General features: G+C 50.4%; 2 protein-coding genes across 2 annotated transcripts; both read left to right on the plus strand.

Annotated features, from left to right (window-relative positions):
• The first annotated feature begins 1,514 nt into the window (after nt 1-1,514).
• Nucleotides 1,515-8,306, plus strand: LOC107513014 (UL16-binding protein 3). The gene is made up of 5 exons (XM_016149126.2): nt 1,515-1,773; nt 5,128-5,382; nt 5,587-5,880; nt 6,423-6,555; nt 7,746-8,306. The coding sequence occupies exons 1-4, from the start codon at nt 1,707-1,709 to the stop codon at nt 6,536-6,538; spliced, it is 732 nt and encodes a 243-aa protein (XP_016004612.2). The 5' UTR covers nt 1,515-1,706; the 3' UTR covers nt 6,539-6,555; nt 7,746-8,306.
• A 2,002-nt stretch (nt 8,307-10,308) lies between these two features.
• LOC107513015 (UL16-binding protein 1-like) lies at nt 10,309-17,553 on the plus strand. Its single transcript, XM_016149127.2, has 6 exons — nt 10,309-10,484; nt 14,319-14,552; nt 14,809-15,084; nt 15,735-15,897; nt 16,392-16,579; nt 17,080-17,553. Exons 1-6 carry the CDS (start codon nt 10,400-10,402, stop codon nt 17,136-17,138), a joined length of 1,005 nt encoding a protein of 334 aa, XP_016004613.2. The 5' UTR covers nt 10,309-10,399; the 3' UTR covers nt 17,139-17,553.
• The last annotated feature ends 7,223 nt before the right edge of the window (nt 17,554-24,776 follow it).

Here is a 24,776-nt window from a genome sequence, read left to right on the forward strand (position 1 = left end):
TTATTAGGAGAAACTTGCACTTGTGATAAGAATGGCCCATGGAGGTATCATCAAATCTTTTCAATACTAGTATTATAACTATTAATATTAGAAATAAGCATGTTTGATAATAGAATGTTAACTAACAATGGTATGTGATTTCAAAGTAGTCTGAACACTTTGCTATTGGCTATTGTGGAGTGTGAGGGTTCAGCACCTGGGAAGGGCATCATTTCTATGTAGGCATGGTTCAGGGGACAGAAGCTCGGGGGAGACATGGCTCGCCTCTCCCAAGTTGTGGGGTTGCCTCCTGCTTGAGAGCCAGAGGCCAGCCGGCTTCTCATTTTACATGGCGCTGGACCCGCTAATGGCTACAATGAGGATGCCAATTAAGTTCGAGGACATAAAGATCAATAAGATAATCCATGCCATTAACTGAACAGGTGAGGGTAGACAGGTATCTGAAGACTTCAATGGTGGTACTAAAACAAAGAAACAAGCAAAAGCTCAGTCACATCTGAGAATACACTTCTTCCATGTCTGCTTACCCCAGGAGGCGCATGTTGCCCGCATATTTGTTGACTCATTAGGTGACAGCCACTCTATCGGGTTCTGGGTATAAAGATGAACAGGGCTTGTGCCCTGTCCTCAAGGAGTATACTTCTCTTGTGGGAGACAGCAAATGTCCATCTGATTAGCATGCAGTTGGACATGTTTACTGTGGGTAGACCTCTTGAGGTGTGAGTGTGGCCGGACCTGCTAGTAGGGTCCTATGACTCTGCAGAATCTATGATCCTAGAGGTACCCGTGGTAGGAGAAGGTGCAATGGGGGCTCAAGGCATCCTAGTGGATCAGTGAGTCATGAGGGTAAGTAGGGGTCATGTGAGCACCTAGGGTGGGTGTGGCACCTAGCACCCAGCTCATAGGCAGTCTTAGAGGCAGAATGAGTCAGAGGTGAGGGTTGGCAGTATGTACAGAGGTGTGGTGGTGGGCGCGGGGTACGGTAATGTAGGGAGGAGGCAAAGAATCTAAAATCTTAAGTCAAGCTACATTTAGAGACTGCAACATGCTGGTCAGCCCTACAGCCACACCAGAAAACCTGCACAATAAGATTTCTGCTGGAAATGCTAACAACCCACTTCCCTACACTGTGAAGAGAGAACAGAAAAACCAGTCTTTAGGCAGCTTCTTACCCTAAATAAAGCCATTCATTTCCTATGGCTAAAACCATGAGGAACCTATGGATCAGAGGCTGGAAATTGCCAGCAGGCCATTCAGGCTACATACTCTTATCCTTCCTCATTGGGTGTCTGTATCAAAGGAAAATGGGTAAACAAAGTCTTTAAACTGTAATTCACAGGAAGAAAAGAATGATGTACAATCCAAAGTCCCAAAACAACCTCAGCTGGTGAGTGCGATCCTTGGGCTGTGACTTCCCCACTTCCCCCGCCCCGCCCCGCCCCGCCGCGTCCTGGCCCCGCCCCGCCCCAGCCTTCCCCCTTCCCGCCTCCCCCCTCCCGCGTGGGTCAGCTCCGCCGGTGAGTCCAGCCTGCGGAGGGGCTCTGCGCTCGGTCCTGATTTGCAGCGCCGGCTGGCTCTCCGCGCGCTCGCGCTTCGCTCGCTCTCAACTCTCCTAGCGCCAGCGTTGGGCCCCGGTCTCAGCTCTGCGTTCAGATTAAACTCCGTGCTGCAGGGTCACTCCGTCACTCTCCGGGCTGCTCGTCGCGATGGCCCCTAAGTTGAGTCTTATCCTCCTCCTGCCTCTGCTGCGGGACTGTTCCTCGGCGCGCCATGGTGAGTTGGGATGTAACAGGCTGCGGAGCGCGGGGTGGGGGTGGGGTTGTGGGGGAGGGGGTCGTGGGGGAGGGGATGTGCACCCAGGCAGGGGTGGGGGCATTAAGATGGGGAACGGAAATTGATTGCCCACGCGGTTCGCGACCCTTTCCATCGGGTGGCGCGGCCGCCCCCTCCTCAGTCCTCTCTGGGGGCTCCTTTCCACTTTGGCCACCTCCGGGAGTCGTTGTCGCCCTTCAGGGAAGAAGTCGGGCGGGGAGAGCGACTGCTATGGAGAAAAAGTGCATTTGGGGAAGTTGGGGAGCAGGGAGGCATGTAATTTTCCTGAAGTAATTAAACCTTTCGGTTCACGTGCGCTTCCGGCGAGGCGGAAGCCCCAGCCCAGCGACCCGGGCATCAGGACACGGTCGTAGCCACAGGGTGGAGGTGGTCTTGGGGCCAGCCAGTGAGCTGTAGAGGGCGCTAAGGCCCCTCTTAGCGTGCGGGGAGCGGCGCAGAGTGGCGAGCCAGTGAGCAGTGGAGGACGGCGGTGGCCAGCCAGCCGGCCACCGGGGCGAGCGGCCTGGGGTCGGGGGCGTGGTGCCAGCCAGCCCGGGGCCGAGGGCGGGGGTGGGGCATCCAGCCGGCCGGACGAGCGGCGGGCGAGCGTGTGCCCGAGCCAGCGCGCCGGGAGGACTGGGGTGTCCGCCCGAGAGCGGCAGAGTACGGGGGCGGGCGCGAGCCTGCGAGCGGTAAGGGCGGGGGACGGGGAGGCGGAGAGGCGAGGCAGTGTGCGGGACGGGCGGCGGGGGCGGCGTCGTCCTTCAGGCCAGAAGTCGGGCGGAGAGACTGACTGAAACGGAGAAAAGGTGCATTTGGGCAAATGGGGACGCGGGGAGGAGAACAGGGGAGGACAGGAGGAGCGGCATTTAATTGTCCTGAAGTAATCCACCCTTTCCGTTCACGTGCGCTTCAGGGGAGGCGGGAGCCCCAGCGTCAGGACATGGTCCTATCCGCAGGATCGCGACCCAAGAATAACCATATGCCCCTACTCTCATCACAGGTCTTTCCCCACACTAACTCTCCACCACCCCCATTCTCCTCCGCCCTTGAACTTCTCAGCCGGCAGACCACAAGTCACAGACATCCATGCGCTCACTTCCTTAACAAGGCAGGTCCGGTCTAACTTTCCCCAACTCCACCCCCCACCCGGCCATATCTCTTGCCTGTCCTATTGCACAGTTCTTTGTGGAACCAGAAGTCCAGTGATGTCAATTACTTACTCATCTAGCGGCACCTTGTTGTTCCCCTTGGCTGAGGATGCACCTGGCCCACAGAACCTAGAGTCTGAGGACAGGAAGCAGTTTCCCATTAGGACCTAGGAACCATGGGGAGGGAGGGCACCCTCCTCTACCGTTTGGTCCAAACCCAGTTTTCCACCTGCTGAGGAGGCAGCAGCACACAGTGGTCATTCAGGCCACAGCAGCAAAGGGCATGTAGTGGATGTTTTGATCTTCGAAGGCACTTATATCTGTGATGCACCACGCACCTCCAGCTTCTAGTGCAAAAGCAGCCAAGGACAACGTGCAAATGAATGGGGGACCAGATCTGGTCACTGTCCCGGTTTCCTGGCCCCACATTGGGTCCTGTAGGGTGTCCCAGATATGAGTGTCCCTTGCCCTAGGGAATCATTGCCCAGGGAGCCTGCTACGTGTGTTCAGGAAGCAGAACTGTGCCCCATTCTTCCTGTGGCTTCTGGGCGAAATGATTGTGAAAGGATCTGGGTCCCACAGGTATGAGCCACTGCCCCCATCTTTCTGTAGGCTGGATTTCTTAGTCCAAGGGGGCCCTGAGAGACACCCCATGAAGCCATAGTAGGAGCTGATTTTTGTGGCAATGTGACATTTTCATTGAAGTTCTTCCTAAATCTGCTTCTTATTTGTTCCCTGTGCCACTGCTCATTTCAGTGACAGAAAGTAACTTCCCTTTTGGAACCGCTGGGCCTGTCTGACCTAATGACCCTGATGATGGGCACTGGGGTAGCCCATAACCAGAGGCCGCAATCTACAGGCCCCAGTGCTTTACCAGGAGTACTTTCAACGGTGTGGATGTCCCTGTTGCAAGTGTCACGGCCTTGACTGTGACCTGAGTTGTTGGTGATGTGATTCTCCAATAGGGTTGCCACGAAGTCCCCATAGCACTTTATCATACCACAGGTACCTCTAGTATCCTCGATTCTGCAGGGTCATAGGGCCCTAGGGGCAGGTCCAGCCTCATTCATTCTCTCATGTATCACCTATAGCTTCTTCCCGGCTACAACAGCAGAGTTGAGCAGTTGCCAAAAGACATGACCTGTGTAGTCAAAAATATTGAGTGGCTAGCCATTTACAGGAAGTCTTTTGAGTAATCACTCTGAGTCTGGGAGTCCCCTCTTGCTTTTCTGACCGTCCTACTATTTTGATCACCAAACCTACTTTGCTCCTGACAGAGAAAACTTCCACCTGGCCTCTATTTTATCAACATTTTCCAGCCATACTGTTACTGGGAGCCCATTCGGGGGTCGCTGACTCCCGCTCCTGACCTTTAGCAAAAGTCACCAGTGAGCTTTTTGAGAATTCTGGTGGTCTTCTCTCATGCTTTCCTCATAGCCTTGAGAAACAAGAGTTAATCTTCAGGCTTTCCCAGGGACCATGGTCGACTAGAGACTTTTCTGCCTTTTCTTATTACATCTACACTAGGATGTTCACTTCTCCGAGCCATTTGATCCCTCCTTCTATTTCCTGCCTCAGCAATTCTGCCTTTTGCTTTATGTTATGCAGTGGAGCCAATGCCTGGTTCCAAGCTTGCAAGATCCATCTGATAGCAGGTTAACACGAGTTCCCAGGCCCGTGCTAAATCCTGTGAACTGTAATTGTCGACTGTGCCTTCTCCAACTTTGGGATCTATCCATCCCCCCACTGCCATCCCAACCTGCATTATCCAGATTCCTCAGCAGGAGCTCCTACCTGCTCTTTAACTCCTTGCAGGATATGGCTCATTCCTGACATCCTCTTGTATCTAGGCCTGTCCTTAATAGCTACCTGGCACAACCTTTTATTAGTTATCAGCTGACTGATGATGTGTATGGGCCTGGTGGACAGAAGGGACCTATCTGGGAATGTCTGGTTTCTTCACGGGCAGAGGACTCTTTGTTCTCCTCAACCAAGAGAGGAGCACTACTAGCATTCCGCTGATGAAAGGAGGGGCCGGACACGGTCAGCTCTTGCTCTGCCAGCTCAGCCATCAGGAAGATTCTCTTGCTGTCATGAAGGGATAGAGGGTACCTCGGGCCCTTTTCACCTACTCCTAACCATCACCCGTGTTTTTCCTTCACAGATGCTCACACTCTTCACTATGATTTCAGTATCAGCTGTAACAGACAAGCATGGTGTAAGGTTCAGGGGCAGCTGGATGAAAATGATTTTCTTTACTTCGACTGTGGCAGCAATAAGGTTACATCTGTGCATCACCTGAAGGCGGAGGTCACTGCCACAGAATTCTGGAGAGAACAGATTGCCACGCTGAAGGACGTGGGGGACTTGCTCAAAAAGCAACTGCCCGACATTAAACCGGAGCAAAACACAGACAGCGGTAAGCGAGAAAGGCCAAGCGCAGGGGGGAGCGGACTGTGGGCGTTTGTTGTATTCATGCGAAAGAGGAAAGTAATGTTCGTGCTTCCCAGTTAGCCCCGCAGAGGAGTCAGGAGAACAAGGCCAGATTAGCGGAGTGCAGGGGGGGGGGCACCAAGCGGGGCGGAGGGTTTGTCAAGATCACAAATAGACCTCTTTCCAACAGGGTGCAGGGTAGTTCCTCCCACCCCGCAGGCCCTGGAGGTCCGGATGACGTGTCAGCGGGACGCCGGTGGACACACCAATGGGTCCTGGGAATTCGGATTCACTGGACAGAGATTGCTTGTCTTTGACTCTGAGAACATGGAGTACACAGTGGTTCATTGCGGAGGTGAACGGATTAAAAAAAAGTGGGAGCCCAACCAGGACTTGAGCAAGGCCTTCCAATTGACCTCCATGGGAGACTGCAGCAAGTGGCTTAAGGACTTGCCATCCTGGATGAAACTGGTAGAGACAAGAGGTACCTGCTACGATAGCGACAAAGTGGGAGTCCTTTCGAGGCGACGTTAACGTACGCTTGTGGGAGTGCGCGCGCGCATGTGTGTGTGTTTTGAGAACGTGCTCCATCCGCGGTGAGCTCCTGAGACCATGATGGCCACAAGTGTGCTCTCTCGCCCTTCCCCTCTCTCCTCACTCTCCGCCTCCGGGTCGCGGTCCCGGCCTTGGCGCCTCTCCCCGTGCATGTCATGATCCCAAACGTGATGGCAGCATTCTGTTTCCAGAAGTGTTTCTCGTGATGTTCCTTCTTCCGAGCATCGCTTTTCTTTTCCGCCTCACCTGGTCTGCTTCTGGAAGTTCCTCAGTGCCACTCCAAATGTCAGCTCCTGAGAGGACTTCTCCGCCTCCTTTGTCACGTGTCACCTGCTCTTCGGTCACAGCAGCTGCCATTGGCAGACGAGGCACTGTCTGAATTGCAGGCTTAGCTGGGTGGCAGGCGCGCGAAGGCTTCTCCTTAGCTTGGGGGGAAGGATAATGGGGGTCACTCTTGTGTTCCCATTGCAGCCCCAGCAACCACGGCCCCAGCCACAGCCCAGTCCAAGGCTGCGACCATCACATTCATCATGTGGACTCTCCCTGTGGTCCTCACCTGCTGGATTATAATTGGAGTCACAGGCTGAGTCCTTTGCAGTAACAGGTACTGAGACAAAATTTAGGGGCAAGTGAAGGGATAATGGCCTGGAGTGAGAATAGGGAAAGACGGATTTTCTGCCCAACTCCTAAACCCTTACTGAACCTTCTCATCATGGAAATGAGACCACGCCAAAGATACGTCACATGCTGTAACAGCATCGCTTGGACAAGCTCAGCCCTGAGTTCTGATACCTCCTCACCGCAGGGAGGGGGAGGGGCCCCATCATGGATCCAGGCCCTTAGCCATTTCATCCCGACTCAGACTCTGTGTCCGGAGAGTCTGTTTGGGCCCCGAGTGTGTGGTGTGGGGACAGCGGGCACACACGGCATGGGCGGTGTTCACATTTGGCTGAGAGCAGCATGTGGCTCCGTGTGGTGTGTCCAGGGGAAGGGGCCTCATCCAGGGAGCTGAGAGGAGAGAGGCCTGGGTCTGATCCCAGGAAATGGGGTGGAAGGCCTTGCCGACCCATCTCAAAAGCCTGGAGTTCAGGGCCGTGTTCTCACAGAAAGCGGCGTCATGGACGCCATGTAAGGTAGAAGGCAAGCAGTAGGGACCGTGCACGACGAGTTAGAGAGAGGCCAGTTCTCAGTGAACGCAGTATTCCTGGCTGAGCCCAGGGACAAATCACCTGACAGCCAGCTCCCAGCACACTGGAGAGAGAGATCCCTGAGGGGCTCTGCCTTGAGCAGAGGCGAGTAGGGAAACAGGTGTGGCTGAGCTGCTGCTGATGCTCACAGCTGAGCTGTGACCAGGAATGGGTGGGGCAGGGTGGGACCGGCATACTGAGAGCTACGGGTGCTGCCAGCTAAGAGGCCGGGTGAGAAGAAACACCCTAGGCTAGAGGTGTCAGGATGCAGGGCCCCTTCCCCATCAGAGCTCCCACCTCATCCCTTAGGCCCTCCCCTCACAGGGAGAATCCAGGCCTTAGTGAAGGGAGCAGATTGATTCACTACTAGCTTTAGTCCTGAGCTGAACAGGTCTGTAGCAGGGCCTGGGGCTGACTCTTTAGGTGCCTAAGTGGGAGGAGTTAGGTACAGGCTACTGATCCCAGGACAGAGGAGGCAGGTGCAAGGAAATTCGTGACCTTCATGACAGCAGGGAACAAAGTGGGGAGTGACCGGGTACACTAGCCCCAGGGGAACTGACCCAGGATTTCCTCAGCCCCTGGGACCAACACTTGCTCTTTCCCGCAGGCTGGCAACGGACCCAGGAAGCCCACTACGGGGTGTCTGTCTCAGCGACAGTGACTTTTGAAGGGCGGCCTTGGATGACCTGCTGTTCATTTTTAGACTCTGCCAGATCATGATGATACAGTAGATGTAACATCGCGTGTTTTCCATTGCATCGGTCCCTAACCTTTGTGTCACCAGGGATGGGTGCACCTATGAGAATCTAATGCCTGATGATCTAAGATAGAGTGAGGCAGTGATGCTAGCGCTGGGGAGCGGCTGCAGATACAGAGGAGACTTTGTTCCCCAGCCCGCCACTCACCTCCTGCTGTGTGGTCTGGTTTCTCTCAGGCCACGGAGTGGTACCAGTACCCAGCCCTGGGGTGGATTGGGGGGATTAGGGCCCCCCTGACCTAGAGGATATGAGCCGAGGGAGGGTTCTCCTCAGATATGAGGACCCACTTTGCAGCACAACAGATCATGAGAAACCATCCCCGAATCCACGGCTGCAACCCTGTCTCCACTCAGTTTAATACCACGTTGGCTCGGGTGATCGAAAATAAAAAAAAACAAAACTTTAATACATATTTGTCTTGGCTTGCATGAGGGCAGTGGGTATTGAGGGCAGAAATGAGAGGTGGGTTGGGGACCGGTGGCCCCTGGCTGCTGGGAGGTCTTAACCTGGTGTGAGCATTGGGGAGCCCCTGAGTTCCACTGTGCCCCCATCCATTGCACTTTCTCCCCATTAAATGAGCAACACAGACTAAGACGTCCTACTCCACATGTTCTCCTCGGGAAGATGATGAATTCAAGTGACAATAAGACCCCACTGTCCTCAGGCTGTGGGGAAGCAGAGGAGGCCTGTACCGGGGCAGAGCGCCTGTCTCTACCGGAGCCCAGGGATGTGGGATGGCAGCGAACTCTGAATCAACAGATGCAGAGGAGATCGAAGGTTCTGGACTGATTCACTGGAGTCTGTATACAGGAGAGGCCTGTGCTGGGTGGTTTGAAAGAGAAGAGACACACAGAGGGTGGGTACACAGGCTGGGGTGCAGCCACATGTGGTGCGTCCAGGTGACCTGTGTGTAGGAAGAGACTCCTATGCACAGGGTAGAGTGTCAGGAGCCCAGGTCTAATCACTGGGAGGAGGCCACTAGGGAGGGCCTGGTAGGTTCAACCCTCCAGCTGGGTTAAACCTCCAGGCAAATGACTGGGAGAACAGGAGGAAGCCAGGAAGCCGGCATTAGAGACCTGCGAGCCGGCCAGGTGGGAGGAGGATGAGCCTCTGTGGCCCCCCCGGGCATCTCTGGCTCACCTCAGTGCATGCTCCTTGTCTTTGGACTCACAGAAGACCCAAGGAGCTGATATAATTGGCTCCTGACGCAATTTCTTTTCTACTAGTTTCAAATGTACAGTACATTGGTTAGACATTCATGTAGTTTATGATACAATTCCCCCGATTCCTCTACTTTCCCTCTGGCTCTACACGTAGCCATTACCTCACTGTTGTCTGAAGTCCCTCTGCTCTGCTCCTCAACCCCGAGACCCCCTAACTACTAATTTGTTCTTCTTTAACCCTTCACCCTTTCTCCCAGCCCCCCAACGCCCTCCCCTCTGGCCATCCCCGGGTTGCTCTTCACCTGATTTTAATGAATGTAAACCCCAGATGAGGCTTCCAGAGACAGGAGCAGATGCCTGGAAGAAATTCTATGGACGCACCTCTGCTGGTTTCCTCAGCTTTCCACGCGTCCATTGCCACATTTGTAGCACAGGAAACGCTGCCTCTGAGAATGAAAAGAGATTAGAAGAGGTTCAGCAGGCAGCCCTGAGCTTGCACCAGCTGAGGACTCACCCCAAGTCTCCTAACTGTGCTGTCTTCCCAGAAATCAGGGGCCAGGATCTCCCCTGATGAGAGACATGGGCCATGCACTGACGTCCATGGTACTTTCCCTGTCGCCTGAGCTGTCTTTGAAAGTGCAGAAACAAGAGCAAAGACAGGACCCACTGGCCAAGAATCAAGAGCGTTTCTCATACTCCAGAGGCCTCGATTTCACTCTTGACCACCAGAGGAGCGCCACATTAGTCAAATGCCGATGGGAAGCTGCATGAATCATTGAATGAATGAGACACGTGTGGGCACGAAAAGGCCAAAGAGAGTAAAACCACCATTTGTTGAACTGGAAGTCTTAAGTGAGGGGTGACCCTTGTAAGAGGCCTCCAGGGGGTGCTGGCGGTGCTTTGCAATAGAAATGCCGACCTCAAAACTCCCAATTTATTCCAAAGAGCATTCCTTTGCTTAGCAAAAGACGTTGAGCTCCGCTGGGATGGAAACTACTAGAAAACACGTTGTGGATGACAAGCTGTCTTTGGCCCCTTTCTTTAAAACAGAAGTGCTCTCGGGAAGGAAGGAAAATCCTGAGTCTTTTAAGAAAAGAAAGAATAAATGTGAAATGGGAATGGAGACGGATCAAGACCGGCGCCAGGAAGATGGGGAAGAGGAGGAGGAGGACTGAGTGGTTATCCGCAGAAGGCCGGGCACCTCTCCACAAGTAGCGGGCAGGCCCGTGGGCGGGGCCACGTGACGAGTCGCCAGCTGGTCGTCACTTTCATTCATTTCCTCCTCGGAGCTTAAAAAGCTGCTGTCCATCGCAATCCGTTTCCTCCGGGCTCAGGTCGCGATGGCGCGGGCTGCAGGCAGCAAGTTTGTTTCGGTCCTCTGCGTCCTGCTTCTGCTCCTGGAGTGCGCCGGGGCCGCGCGCGGCGGTGAGTACGGGGCGCGCACTGCCGGGGCCGGCGCGGGGACGGGAGGCCGGGGCGGGGGTGACGGAGGAGCAGGGGAGCAAAGGCGCGGTACGCTGCAGAATGCCCACGGGGTTCGCGAACCTTCCCGCGGAGTGGCACGGTCTCCCGCGCCTCAATGCTCTCTTCCGGTTTTCTGCCTTGGAGGCCTCGGCGACAGGTACCGCCTTCCAGGCTTGAAGAGGGACGAAAAGAAAAGGCTTGGGTTAAAAAGTTATGCCGGGCGGTGCAGAAGGCGAGTGGCGGGGGACATTTTCGTCGAGAAATTCTTCTGATGCAAATTCCCCCGCCCGCCCCCCAACCCGGCCCTGCCGCACAGCCATCTCGGGAAGTGCGAGCCTCGGGTATCAGGGACGTCGTCAATACAGGGGTGTCCCCGCGGAGTCGCGACCCGCAGCCCTCGGGCCCAGTCTCTGCTCGCACTGAACTCGCCGCTAAAACCGCCCCTCCCCCACCCTGTTCTGCACCCTTGAACTTCGCGGCCTTCTTCCTGCAATGTTACAACCTGCTTCTGTAGAACCGAGGATGCCGCTGCCTCCACGCCTTTCATTCTGTGAGAGACCACTAGGTGGCAGGCACTCGTTTCTATCCAAAAACTGTTGACCCACAGGCCTTAGAGCAGAGAAGGCCCAGGGCTCTCTTTTCCCCAGCGCTCTCCTCTACCCTTGTGCCCAAACCCACGTTTTCCACCTCCTGAGGCGGCAGCAGCACACAGTGGTCATTCTGGACACCGCGGCAAAGGGCATGTAGTGGATATTGTGATCTTCGTAGGCCACTTTTATCTGTCTCTGATGCAGCACGCACCTCCAGCTTCTAGTGCCAAAGTGGCCAAGGACAACATGCACCTGAATGGGGGAACAGATGTGGCTACTGTCCTGGTTTCCTGGCCCCACATTTAGAGTGGATAGGGTGTCCCAGATACGGGTTTCCCTGGCCTGGGGAATCATCTCCCAGGGGGCCTGCTGGGTGTCTTCAAGAGCCAGAAATAGGCCCTTTCTACCTGTGGTTTCTGGGTGGAGAGCGTGTGAGAGGATATGTGTCCCACAGGTCTGGGAAACTGCCCCTCTTTTCTCTAGACTGGATTCTTGATCCAAGGGGACTGTGCGAGTCACTGCATGAGGGCATAGGTGTGAGCTGAGACTTGTGCCGGTGCAACATTTCTCATGTCAAAATCAAGGCCACCTGCTTCTGTATGTGTTTTGCTCCTTGTGCCCCTGCTCATTTCAGTGCCCGAAGAATCCCTTCTCTCTCATGACCACTGGGCCTGTCTGACCTAATGACTCTCTGGCGGCCCATGACCAGAGGTCTCAATCTACAGGCCCCAGTGCTTTACCAGGAGCCTCTTTAAGTGGCGTGGATGTCCCTGGTACAAGTGGCAGGGCCCTGCCTCTAGCACTAGGGGTCTGTGATGTGATTCTCCAGTGGAAATGCCACGAAGTCCCCACAGCACCTTGTCCGACTACAGGTACCTCTCGTACCCCAGGGTTGCTGGGTCTTGTGGCCCAAAAACAAGGTCCAGCCTCCTTTGTGCATACACATATGGTCTCTACAGCTTTGGTGCCACAGCAGCAGGGCTGAGTCATCGCAACAGAGACCTGTGGCCCACCAAGCCTGAAATATTTAAGATATACCCGTTTATAGCAAGTATTTGGACATGGCTGGCAATTCAATCGAGGTAGGACAGGGATCGCACACCTTAAAACGTCTTAAGAGACATTTTAAGTTTGAGACTCATCTGGGTCCTTTCGTCCAGGATAAAGTCCCATTTTAATGATCAATTTAGAGAAAAGAAACGACAGTTTGAGAAGATCGTAATTAAATTTCCCTACTCTGGCAGGACTCAGACTGCAAGTAATTCAATAATTACAAAGATTATGTGTTTCTGTTACAAATCCGGGGAATGCGAAGTGTCCACAGTGTGGGGTCCAGATCCAAATACACTGCTGTGAGCAGGACCTGGGGCAGGTGTCTGCTTATTAGGCATCACTTCAGTAACAGGGGCCCTCGATGATGCTTCCGGTCTCTGGGGATGAGGCCTTCTCACATGCCAGGTCCCATGTGAACGTCTGGGTGGTTTCTGCGCCCTGTGCACACTTTCTGCATCGGTGGCACGTGGCTCTCTGGGGAAGGCCGGAAGGAATCATTGAACCTGCCGTCAACTTAAACGGTGCCTCCTCATTGGAACCTGGCCTCTCTTTCTCGTAATGGGTTCCAGGTCTGAGAAGTGGCTCAGTTCTGGAAACGGAGCAAAGGATCCAGTCTTCTTGTTGGGAGGCCGCTTTTAGCCTTTTAGTCATCCATCTTTGTATTTTATCTCTGTTTTAATTATTTCTATCCAGCATTGGTTGTCCATCTACTTTGCCTCTAGGATCATTGTGTTCTATGTGCAAAAGGAACAGCTTTTTGTGGACCAGACCTTAGGCTGCCATTGCCATTTCTGATGTTTTCAAAAATTTCAGAGTTCTTATTTATGACACTTGAGTGCCTGTACGTCAGTTGTATTATTTCAAGATTTTTAATCTCCATTAATACCGGGAGCCATTTCTGGAACACCATCTCCTCCTGCCAAGCCTGGCTGTCCGAGACAGCCACCACCAAGCTTCCTGACAATGCTTTTGGGGAGGAACATTATTTCCTCACCTCTTGTAGATTCTTTTTGACTGTTTAAGAATTAACATGAGACAGAGTAACAGCGGAAAGAAAATTTTAATTTGGTACATTAGGGAGCTCACAGAAATATGAGCCTGTCTGAAGAAACAAAAGGAGGCATTTTTATACCTTTTAGGCAAACAATAAATTTGAAGAACTGACAAGTTTAAGGAATCGGGCTGAAGATGGTAAATTAGTAAGGCGTGGCCAGGCTTGTTCCTACAGCCTTCTGGCCCCAGATTCCCAGCTCTGGTGTGAGGATGCCTCTGTACCTCCTGGTGCAGGGAGGGCACCCTTCACATGGGAGACTTATTTCCTGCTTTCGGGGGGACAGAGGTATATCGGAGAGCACTTCTTCCACTGCTGTTTGTACAGTGACTTCAATTGGAAATAATATACCAAAGGAGCATGCTCTGGGGTGGGCTGACTTGAAGCCCGTCAGCACTGCGCGACTCCATAAGTGTGATGAGCACAGAGTCCTGCGGGCCTTCCCACGCGGCTCAGTTGGTGGACGTTTCCTGTTTGCTCTGACGTTTGTATTTTGCGGAGCCTTTTAACCCCTCCCTGTGTGTCTGCCTTGGAAGTGACTGATTTTTTTTCTCCCAGGTGATGTAGCCATTTCCTTTCCCAGATTCCCAAAACCCATTCTAGTAGTGGGTGAGCACCATCTCCCAGGGCTGTGCTAAATCCCGAGGCACGTACTGTTTACTGTCTTTTCTCTAGTGTTGGGCTGTCTCTCACCCCGCCGCCGCCATCCCCCAGCTTTCTCGGGAGCAGCCGGTGCACTCTCTACCAGCGCCCTGCAGTGCTCCAGACGTCGTTTGACACTCCCCCGGCACCTAGACCGTCTCTTCCCTCAGCCAGCCTGGTGCATCCCTGCCTTGGTTATGGACCGACCGATGCTGCATAGTGGCCTGGTGGACAGAGGGGACATATGTGTGATTTCTTGCCAGGCAGAGGCCTCCTGGTCCTCCTCAAGCAAGGGAGGGGCGCTATCCTTCCGCTGGGGTATGGAGGGGCCAGGCAGGGTCAGTCCTCGCTCTGCCAGCTCAGCCATCAGAGGGAATCTCTCGCCATCACGGAGATGGGGAGAGGTGCCTGTGTGTCACGTCTTCCAACTCCAATTTTCTCTTTGATTTTCCTTCACAGATGCTCCCACTGTTTGCTATAACTTCACCATTACTCCTAAAGGGTCCCCATGGTGTGAATTTGAAGGCCAGGTCAATGGAAAAACATTTCTTTGGTATAACTGTAGTCAGAAAGCCAAATGCGATTGTCACTTTCTGTCTTTGACGAGGCAACACAATGAGACCTGTAACGGAGAAGAAAAAACTCTAAAAGATCTGACAGAAGAATTCCAAAAGATACTGCCTGACAAGAAAGGTAAGTATTCTACAACCAGCAGCAAGTGTGCTCGGCCCAGGGCAGATGCAGAAAGGGTGTTGCAGGGATGGGGAGCGATGAGCTTATGAAAATATTGGCAGTTGGTCCCAGCGAGAGGCCCGCAGCCAGGCCGAGCACAGAGGACGGGGAAAGGTTAGGTAAAAAGGAGGGTACGGAGGGCTGGCCACCAGCTGGGGACAAAGCATCTGTGAAAACCCCAGGCTGACCTGTTTCCTGTGTGTGTGGGGGGGGGCAGCTAATCACACCCTGAAGGTCGAGATGACATGTCTGTTGGAAGACAATGGACGCGCCTATGGATCCTTGTATTTGTACGTCAATGGAATTAAAGCTCTCCACTTTGACGCAAAGAATGGAAATGGGACACCGTTAAATTCTGAAGGCAGACCATTAAATGACGAATTGAAAAATGACCAACATATGAAACGCTTCCTTCGTGATAACACACCTGAAATGTGTAAGCAGTGGTACAAGAAAGTGTGGAATCACCGAGACAATGCGCCGAACGCAGCAGGTAACTGAGCAGTAGGTCTCTTGAAATGACGGTGACCTGCCCCACTCTGTGGTGTGTGTGTATGTGTGCGTGTGTGTGTGCGTGTGTGTGTGGCACGCGCATGTGTGTGCTTATTGATCCTCCGCAGTGAGTTCTTCTGGGGAGAATCTCGGCCACAGGCGTGTTCTACCATCCTGCCTCTCCCCTCCTCGCCTCCTACATCTCGTCCCCACTGCACAGGCCTTTGGACCACTCCCTGTGGATTTCTTGCTGAGGGCAGCATTCTCCTTTGCAGACCTTTCCTTTGCAGACCTTTTCCTCTTCTTAACATCGCTTTTCTTTTTCGTCTCACCTCGTCTATTTCTAGAATCCTCCATAGCATGTGAAAGGACAACTACCGAGAGGACTTTTCTACCCCCTCCTCTTCTGTCACTGCAGGAGTGACTGGATGTATTGTAACCCTTCTTTTCTTCATGAGCTGTATGAGCCCCAAGGGCACAGGGGCCACCTCCTTTCTCTGTTCCATCCCCAGCATGTGTCCCAGCAGCTGCCACAATAGAGGGACAGAAACCGTCCGTGTTTTAGGATTTGCGGGGGCAGCAGGAGCTGAGGAGGCACCTCCTGGGATATGGGGTCTGGACGAGGCCGTCACTCTCGTGTTTCCATTGCAGCCCCAGTAACCTCAGGACCAACCAGAGAGCCACCAACCAGGGCTTCTGATACCGACCAATCCAAGAACGTGAAGATCAACTGGATCATCGGGATCGGGATCATCGGGATCATCGGGATCATCGGGATCATCATCTCGTTAAACCGTGTTGTTTACATATGCAGGTACTGAGGGCAGAATGGAGTGGGAAGGGAGGGGCAGATGGCCTGGAGTGAGGACAGGGAACAGTGAGTTCCCATCCCAACACCTGCCCCTGGCTGAACCTTCTCATTGTGCAAATGAGACCAGACCAGACCTCAAACCCCCGAGAGCATCAGTTGGAGAAGCCCAGCCCTGAGTTCTGATCTCCTCACTGTGGAAAGTGGGAGGGGCCCCACCAAGGCTCAAGGCGTTTAACCATTTCATCCCGACTCGGATTCTGTGTTTCAGAGAGTCTGTTTGGGCCCCGAGTGTGTGGTGTGGGGACAGCGGGCACACACGGCATGGGCAGTGTTCACATTCGGCGGAGAGCAGCATGTGGCTCCGTGTGGTGTGTCCAGGGGAAGGGGCCTCATCCAGGGAGCTGAGAGGAGAGAGTCCTGGGTCTGATCCCAGGGAGTAGGCGGAAGGCCTTGCAGACCCAACTCAAAAGCCTGGCGTCTCGGTTGTGCTCCCACAGAAGGTGGTGTTGCCGACAACCAGCGAGGCAGGAGGCACCCAGTGGGGGCCGTGGAGGACAAGATGAAGAGGCCAGTTTTCTTGAGATACCTGAGATTCCGGCGAGCCCTCATGCAGCCAATCACGTGACAGCCAGCCTCCAGCAGACTGGAGAGAGAGATCCACTGAGGGGCTCTGCCTTGTGCAGTGGTGAGTACGGAGACGGGTGTGGCTGAGCTGCTGCTGATGCTCACAGCTGAGCTGGAGCAGGAATAGGTGGGGCAGGGTGGGACCGGCATACTGAGAGCTACAGGTGCTGCCAGCTAAGAGGCCGGGTGAGAAGAAACACCCCAGGCTAGAGGTGTCAGGATGCAGGGCCCCTTCCCCATCAGAGCTCCCACCTTGTCCCTTAGGCCCTCCCCTCACAGGAGAATCAACACCCCAGTGAAGGGAGCAGATTGATTCACTACTGGCTTTTGCCCTGAGCCCAAAAAGTCTGTAGCAGGGCCTGGGGCTGACTCTTTAGGTGCCTAAGCGGAGAGGAGGTGTGTATTGGCTGCTGGTCCCAGGGCAGAGGTGGTAGGTGCAGGGAAATTCATGACCTCTGTGAGGGCAGAGCCCAAGGGGGCGAGTGACTGGGTGCGGTATCCCCAGGGAACTGACCCAGGATTTCCTCAGCCACTGGGACCAACGCTCGTTCTTTCCTGCAGGCGAGCGACGCAGACAGGAAGCCCAGTCGTATATCCCTCTCGGCGACTCTGACTTTTGATTGGCGGCCTTGGATGACCAGCTGCCTGTTTATGAGGCACTTTACGTCTTGATGATCAGTAGATGCAACAACTCACGTACTTTGTTGCATTTGCTGATTGTCTTATGTAGTGGTTTTTTTTGAAACCTATTAAACCTGTTTCTCTTAGCGCTCAGGGATGAAATTCTTGAATGAATTTTTAATTGCCTGCGTATGAAAAATCAGCGCAGAGAACATTTTCTATCCTTTTATTCTGGAAAATCAGATATTTTCTGTATTATGATTTGTTTGTGTAAGCAAACAAATTCTTTTTGTCTTTTCAAAATCAAATCCACTACATTTATACATAACACAATTATATTTTTTAATGTTATTTTTTTTAAAAAGTAACTTATTACTCTATAGTGTTTAAATAAACACTTATATTGTCTAAAAACTTAATGACTCTGGAGTTTTGTTTTATAACGCAGTAGAGAATTTATGGCATTTCACTATTTCTCCATGTTGTAGAGTCAATAGTAGCAGTGATTTTACAATGTTTCCCGTGGAGAAAGAGAATTTGCGGATCACTCTTAAGTTAACAGGCATCCTGTGTTGGTCTCAAACATGATCCTGATGATACTCGGATGCAAACCTGTCTTCTGGCCCTTAGGCAATGAGAATGTTTGTGGACTTGCCCTGTTCCCCAACCCCCAGCAGCAGCTTGCTGGGAGCCCCCGCCAGACCCACCTGCTGCATTTAGAATGTGGTCTTCACAGCAGACACATCACTACTTCTGAAAGCTGTTTTATTGCCCAATGTGCCAAGCATCACTATCAAAATATATAATGAACTCCTATGAAAAAGTAAGGATAAGTCTAATTCTCCTAAATTAGGGCAAATGCTTTGAGCTGTCCACAGGTGGTGACTAAGCCTGTGAAAAGATCGGAAGTGTGTCAAATCATCAAGATAAAGCAACAGAGCAAGGGGATTCGTGGACATACCTGTGACCTGAGAAAATGTCAATATCTCTGTAAGAAGCAGCGGAGAGAAGTGGAGCGCCAGGAGTTCTCTTCATCATTAGCAGGAGGATGAATGGGGTCACTTCAGATGGCCCAGAGTGAGGACAAGAAACGGTGAATTCCTAGACCAACACCTGCCCCTCGCTGAACCTTCTTATTGTGCAAATGAAACTAGGCCTAAAAGACTTCATATCTCCTGATGCCATAACTTGGACAAGCTCAGCCCTGAGTTCTGATATCTCCTCACTGTCAATGCCAGTAGGAAAGGGGAAGTGCCCCACCAAGGCTCAAGGCCTTAGTCATTTCAGTCCTGACTCAGATTCTGTTTGGGGCCTGTATGCGTGGTTTGGGTACTGTGGGCACACACGGCATGGGCGGTTTTCACATTCGGGTGAGAGCAGCATGGTGGCTCCGTGTGATGTGTCCGGGGGAAGGGGCCTCATCCAGAGAGCTGAGAGGAGAGAGGCCTGGGTCTGATCTCAGGAAGTGGGGTGGAAGGCCTTGCAGACCCAACTCAAAAGGCTGGCGTTTTAGCTGCATTTCCATTGAATTTGGTTTAGAGGTGGCAGGCAAGGCAGAAGGAAAGCAGTGGGGACTATGCAGGTTGAGGTGAGAAGGAGATCAGTTCCCTGTGGACCCCTGGGATTCCTGGTTGAGTCTGGTGCAGTCCTCTGGCAGCCGGCCTCCCGCCGACTCTAGAGATTGAACCATTGAGTGGCCCCTGCCTTGAGCAGAGGTGACATGGGAGATAGGTGGGGCAGAACTGCTGTGGAGTTGGGTGCTGACATCTGAGCTCGACCAGGAATGGAGGGGGCAGGATGGAGAGTGTCACACTCAGAGCTTGTGTGCTGTTACAGGGTGAGGAGAGCATGAGAGAGGAGTGGAAGAAGGATCGTAGCCTGCAACCCTCCCTAGTGCAGAGGAACCAGGGTGGAGGTCCCTCTCTTTGGACAGACCTCCTCAGGGGTGCTTTACGATCAGGACTTCAGAGGAGGAAGCTGACCAGTTCATTCGTGCATTGCGTTCTGTGCCCTACCAGTCTTTAGCAAGACCCGTGGCTATCTCTGTCATGTGGTAAAGAAGGAAAGATATTGGTATGAGCCGTAGGACCCAGGGCATGGTGAGGATTCAGGGGAAATATAGGACTTCCACTGAGAGTAGGGCTCTGAGCTGGGAATGAGGGCTGGTAATCTTAGGCTTACTGACCTGGGATTTCCTCAGCCACTGTGACAAACACACGTTTCTTTTCTGATGGTGGAAGATGCTGCTCGAAAGCTCCTGAGAGTGTGGTTTCATTCGACTCTTGTCCTTCTTGTTGGCTGCCAGGCAGTGCTATCCATCAAATGCAGAGAACTCTAGGAGATCGTGATGATACAGTACATGCGGTATCATGTCCTTTATTCCATTTGGTGATAAGTCAACTCTGCACATGTTTTCAACATTTGTTTCCATTTTTTCTTGGTGCCACTTGTTGGAATTCCTGAATTTAACCTTCTAACTACTTGAACAAGAAGTCTCAACAAAGAATGTTTCCCATCTTCTTCGGTTGTGGAAAATGAGATACATCTTTGCATCAGACTTTGTTCTTGCAAACGATATTGACAGTAAAATGCTGCGTGAGACCTCAGAACTTCAGGGATTCTTTCTATGTCCTGGTCAAATCTCACTGTCTTTTAAAAGGACAAAATGATATTTATGATTGTTACTTTTAAGAATTTTTCAATCTGTGATTCTATTTAAATTTAATCTCTATGGTATAAAGAGCAATTACGTAGGTATTTCGTTCTGTAACCCACAGAATTTTTGACTATCATTATTCCTCCCTATAGTAGAGTGAACCAGAGATTCTGCTAGATTGCTATGGAAACAGAATTTAAGAATCACTCCTAAATTAACCAGCAAGATGTCCATCTCATTCTCAAACTTTATCCTGATAACTGGATTCAAAAAATCATATGGATCTTAAAGAATGAGGATTTTCCTGATTTTACCATGTGTACTCCATTTCAGCAGTAACTTTCTTATATCCCTCCCCCGACTCACCTCCTTCAGCGATAAGCAAGTCTTTCCAGCAGAAGCATAAACGTCTATACTTGTCAAAGTTGTTTAGTCCTCTATGACAGAGGATCAATATCCAGAATACATAAAGGGCTCCTAAAAATAAATTAGAACCTGTCATGTTCTCCAAAGATGCAGGATGAAGGATGTGAGTTCATGGATGGATAATACACTATTGAAAAGAATGACAGTCTCACAAATAATCAAGATAATACAAATGAAAGATACAAGAGATATCCTTACGCACTCATGAAATTGTCAAATATTTTTAATTATATCAACCTAATCACTGAACAGGAAATGAAATAGCAGAAATTCTTTTGCATGGTTGGTATGAGTATGAATTGAATCAATCCTGTGAAATATAATTTGACAATATCTGGTACAATAGATAATATGCTCATCCTACAACATGGCAATCTGAGTGTTAGTTCCAGTCTCAAAAACATGGACAAAATAGCTTGTAATGTGTTTCAAAGAGGATCTTTTTGCATTGAAATAACATAGTGATCTATTAGCTGCTTGTATTTTAATGTCCAGTTCTGTTCCTAGGTTTGAGAAGTTCTGAGCCATTATATCTTTAAAGAAATCTTCTGCTCCCTTCTCTCTTCTTCTGGAATCCTGATTATTTAATATTCGTCCTTTTGATGGAATCCCATAGATAGCGCTGGCACTCTTTGCTTTTTTTAAAAAAGAATCTTTGTTCTCAGATGAAAAAAAAATGACGTAGATGACAGAGGCTCTGTTCATCCCTCTGGCAACCAAATCAAAATTGTTATGGAAACAAAGAGCAGTAGCAAGGAAAAATTGCCTGGGATATTGATGAACAAGCCATACAAATAGGGAGAAATCCAAGAAAGAACACGGCAACGGCAGAAGGTAGGACAAGGCGAGGACGCGGGGCTGCGGGGTCTGCAGTGGCTGAGTGAGACGGAGGCTGCGGCAGACATCTCTTAAAGGGGCCGCATCCACGAGCGGATTTTCGCAGTGACACACCTGTTTGATCTGAGCACCAGTGCCAATTTGGCTGCATGCAGGGCGCACCAGGGACTTACAAGGAGACATTGTTGGAGTAAGGGCCAACGGGAGACTCACTCTGTACAGAAGTGCCGGCAGTATTCATTGTCTTCTGTTGAGCCCTCCCCACTCCCAGTGCATGGACACAGCGCCACCATAGCCATGATGTCATCAAACTGGATAATAGAGGTTGCTCAGTCCAGAGGATTCCCCAACTCGCTGCCCCACCCAAGCCACATCCAGGTGTATCTTCAGTGAGTCAGGTGCTCCTTGTTGAGCAGCGCCTAGACTCACACTGGTGGCAGCTGGCCTTGGTTCCTGGTGTGGCCTTTTGAGGCAACTCAAAGCACAGCATGTGTGGATTGCTTGCTGAATCTTAAACAGATGGCCCCGGAGGGGTAGAGGCTTGAGCTAAGGTTGGCCTGCAGCAGAACCCTTCTCAGGACTGTGCCACTGGACAAATCTACTTCACAAATCTACACTAATAAGACTGGGAGACTTAGGAGCTTTGGTTAGTACATAGAAACAGACACAGAAAGGCAGTGAGAATAGGAAGACAAAGAAGCAGAAACCATATGAGAGCACAGAACAGAGATCCAGAAATAATGGAGTCAAACAATCTAACAGGTGCAGAGTTCAAAACACTGGTTATAAAGATGCTCAATGAACTTTTGGGCAGTATAGAGAACTTCCACAAAGAGAAAAAAACATAAAAATGGCCATGGAAATTATAAAAGGGAACCAGTCTGAAATGAACACATTATCTGAGATGAGAAGTATATTAAATGCAACAAACAAAGGAATAAACAAAGTGAATAAGAAGCGAATCAAATGCCCTATCTAAAGGACAGGAAAGCCAATGAGGACACAATCAGATTGGCAAGAAAAAAGATACCGAGACTATAAAAATAATTTAAGGGAGATACAGGACACTGTTAAGGCTCCAAATATTCATCTGATTGGTGTAACTGAAGAAAATCACCTGTTTGAAGAAATAATGATGGAAAACTTCCCTAACCTGGTGACGGAAATAGACGTGAAAACCCAGGAAGCTCAGAGAATTCCAAAAATCAAGGATCCAAAGAGGCCCACACCAAGACACAGCATAATTAAAATGCCAAAGGTAAATACAAAGAAAGAATATTAAAAGCAGCAAAAGAAAAAGAAATAATTACTTTTAAGGGAACTTGCATACGACTGGCAGCTGATTTCTCAAAAGAAACTATGCAGGACAGAAGGGTTTGGCAAAAAATATTCAACAAGATGAAGACCCAGGATATACAACCAAGAATACTTTATCTAGCAAAGCTCTCATTTAGAGTTGAAGGACAGATAAAGAGCTTCCCAGACAAAAATAAGCTAAAGGAATTTATCATCACCAAGCCAGTATTACAGGAAATGTTGGAGGGATTTCTTTAAGAAGAAAAAACAAGTATCAAAAACAGGAATAAAGAATGGTAACAACTACATTTCTATCAATAAGTCCCTGAAATGGAAAAGAATTAAGTGCTCCAACCAAAAGATAGAGCGGCTGAAAGGATAAGAAAACAAGACCTCTACATAGGAAAAGGAAGAGGGTGGAAAAAGATATTGCTTTGATGCACCTAGAAGGTATTTAAGTCAGACAGAGAAAGATATGATTTCATTCATATGTGGAATCTAAGGAATAAAAAGAACAAACTAGTCAAAAACAGACTCACAAATACAGTAGACAATTTGGTGATGGACAGAGGGGTGGGGAGTTTGGAGGGCTGGGAGAATGGGGTGAAGGGTTGAAGAAGTACAAATTAGTAGCTGGTAGATGGTCACAGGGATGGGGAGCACAGCATAGGGAGTGCAGTCGGCATTAATACATTGGCTAGGTGGAGGGTCAGGGGAGGGAGGGAGCAATTGGGGGGTAGTTTTACAAACTATACAGATGTCTAACCGATGTACTTGAAACTACTTAAATAAATTTTAAAAATTCTTTGTTCTCCTTTAACTATGTTATTGCAAAATCCTATCCTCTAACTCACCTATTTTGTCTTCCATTTGCTCTACTCTACCATGGATGTGCTCTATTGAATTTTTTAATTCCATTTATGAAGTTCATTAGCTCCAGAATCGGTTCTTTTTATGATCTGGTTCTTTGGTTCTTTTTATGATGTCTATCTCTTTGATAAAAACCTCATTTTGATCTTTTATTTTTTTTCAAGGTTTTATTGAATTGTCCTTCTGAGATTAATTATAGTTCATTGAGTTTCTTCAAAACAGCAATTTTGAATTCTTTATTAGCTGGATTGTAAAATTCTGTGCCTTTGTTTGGCACAGAATTATTATCTTTTATGACATGTTGCCTTGATTTCTCATGTTTCCTGTGGTTTTGAGTTGCTGCTTTTGCATTTGAAGTAACAGACACTTCCTTAAATCTTTGCTAGTTACATGCAGATGGTGTATTCTGTTAGATAGTGGTGCTATAATGTCAGGTTTTTTTCCCTCTCTGTATAAGTTTGCCGCTCTTCTCATTTTGCTCTTTCTTATGACAGAATTCTGAAGCTTTTATATTTTTTTTTTCTGATTTTTACAACTTGCTAAGGTGGTTAATGGAAACTTCTCTTTTGTTTTTCAGAAAGTGATGCTATAGCTCAAGTTTGTGATTTCTCCCTGGCCCAGATAGCATGACTTATTTTTCCAGTGCATGCCCTGTGTCCTGGAGCTTTCTCACGCCACATGCGGAAGCCCACACACGGAGGCAGAGTGAGGGGAAGTGTAGCTTTAGCATTTCCGGTGTCGGGAAGTGCTCAAGGAAGTGAAAGGAAGATCCTCAGCTGTGGATGGACTTCCTGCTGAGCAAAGTCGGCAGGAACTGCGTCCCTTGTCTGCTTACTTCCCAATCTCCTTCCGACCCACCCCCCCCCCCCCCACTCTGCCGCAGTCATGGAGATACTTCCTCAGTACTCAGGAGAGAAAAGGATTTTCTCCAGCCACACTCCACACAACTAATACAGCCAGAGCACTAACTCACCACTCCCCTTCCCTTCACTCCTCCCCAGAAGCACCTACCCCCAAATAGATCAGCCTTGGGCAGTGTTTCCTTTGGTGGGAGGGGGCAGCTCTGGAAAAGTTTCTCTTATGGCTGCTATGGCTGTGACCAAAGTCATATTTTTTATCCTCTGATGGTATGCTGGAATCTGCCCTAGGGAAAGCTGGAGTTCTGCAAGTTCTCTGGCCCATGGGTATGTGCACAAGTTAATACTCTCCAGGTTTTCCCCTCTCAGCTTCAGAGAGAAGGGTCTTGGCAGGTTTCTCCCCCCGAACAAGGGTCTGTGTCCCTATTATCAGATGCCCAGGTGGGTGAGACTTCTCCAGGGTCCCTTACCACATGATGCTAGATCCTGCAACACCCACAGAGGTGAGTTTGTTCACAGATAGTATCCCATTAGCTGTTAACAGGGGAGGATGAAAAGGGAGAATGGCTTACGCCGCCATGGTGTCACGCTCTTCTCGAATGATTCAGGATTTGCCTCCCCAAGTACATTCCTTGTACTTGATCAAATATGTTTTGCTGAGCCTCTGTACATCATGAGAAGTGGGGACGATGGTC

This window comes from Rousettus aegyptiacus, unplaced genomic scaffold (genome assembly GCF_014176215.1).
Source record: "Rousettus aegyptiacus isolate mRouAeg1 unplaced genomic scaffold, mRouAeg1.p scaffold_m13_p_1, whole genome shotgun sequence".
NCBI lineage: Eukaryota > Metazoa > Chordata > Mammalia > Chiroptera > Pteropodidae > Rousettus > Rousettus aegyptiacus.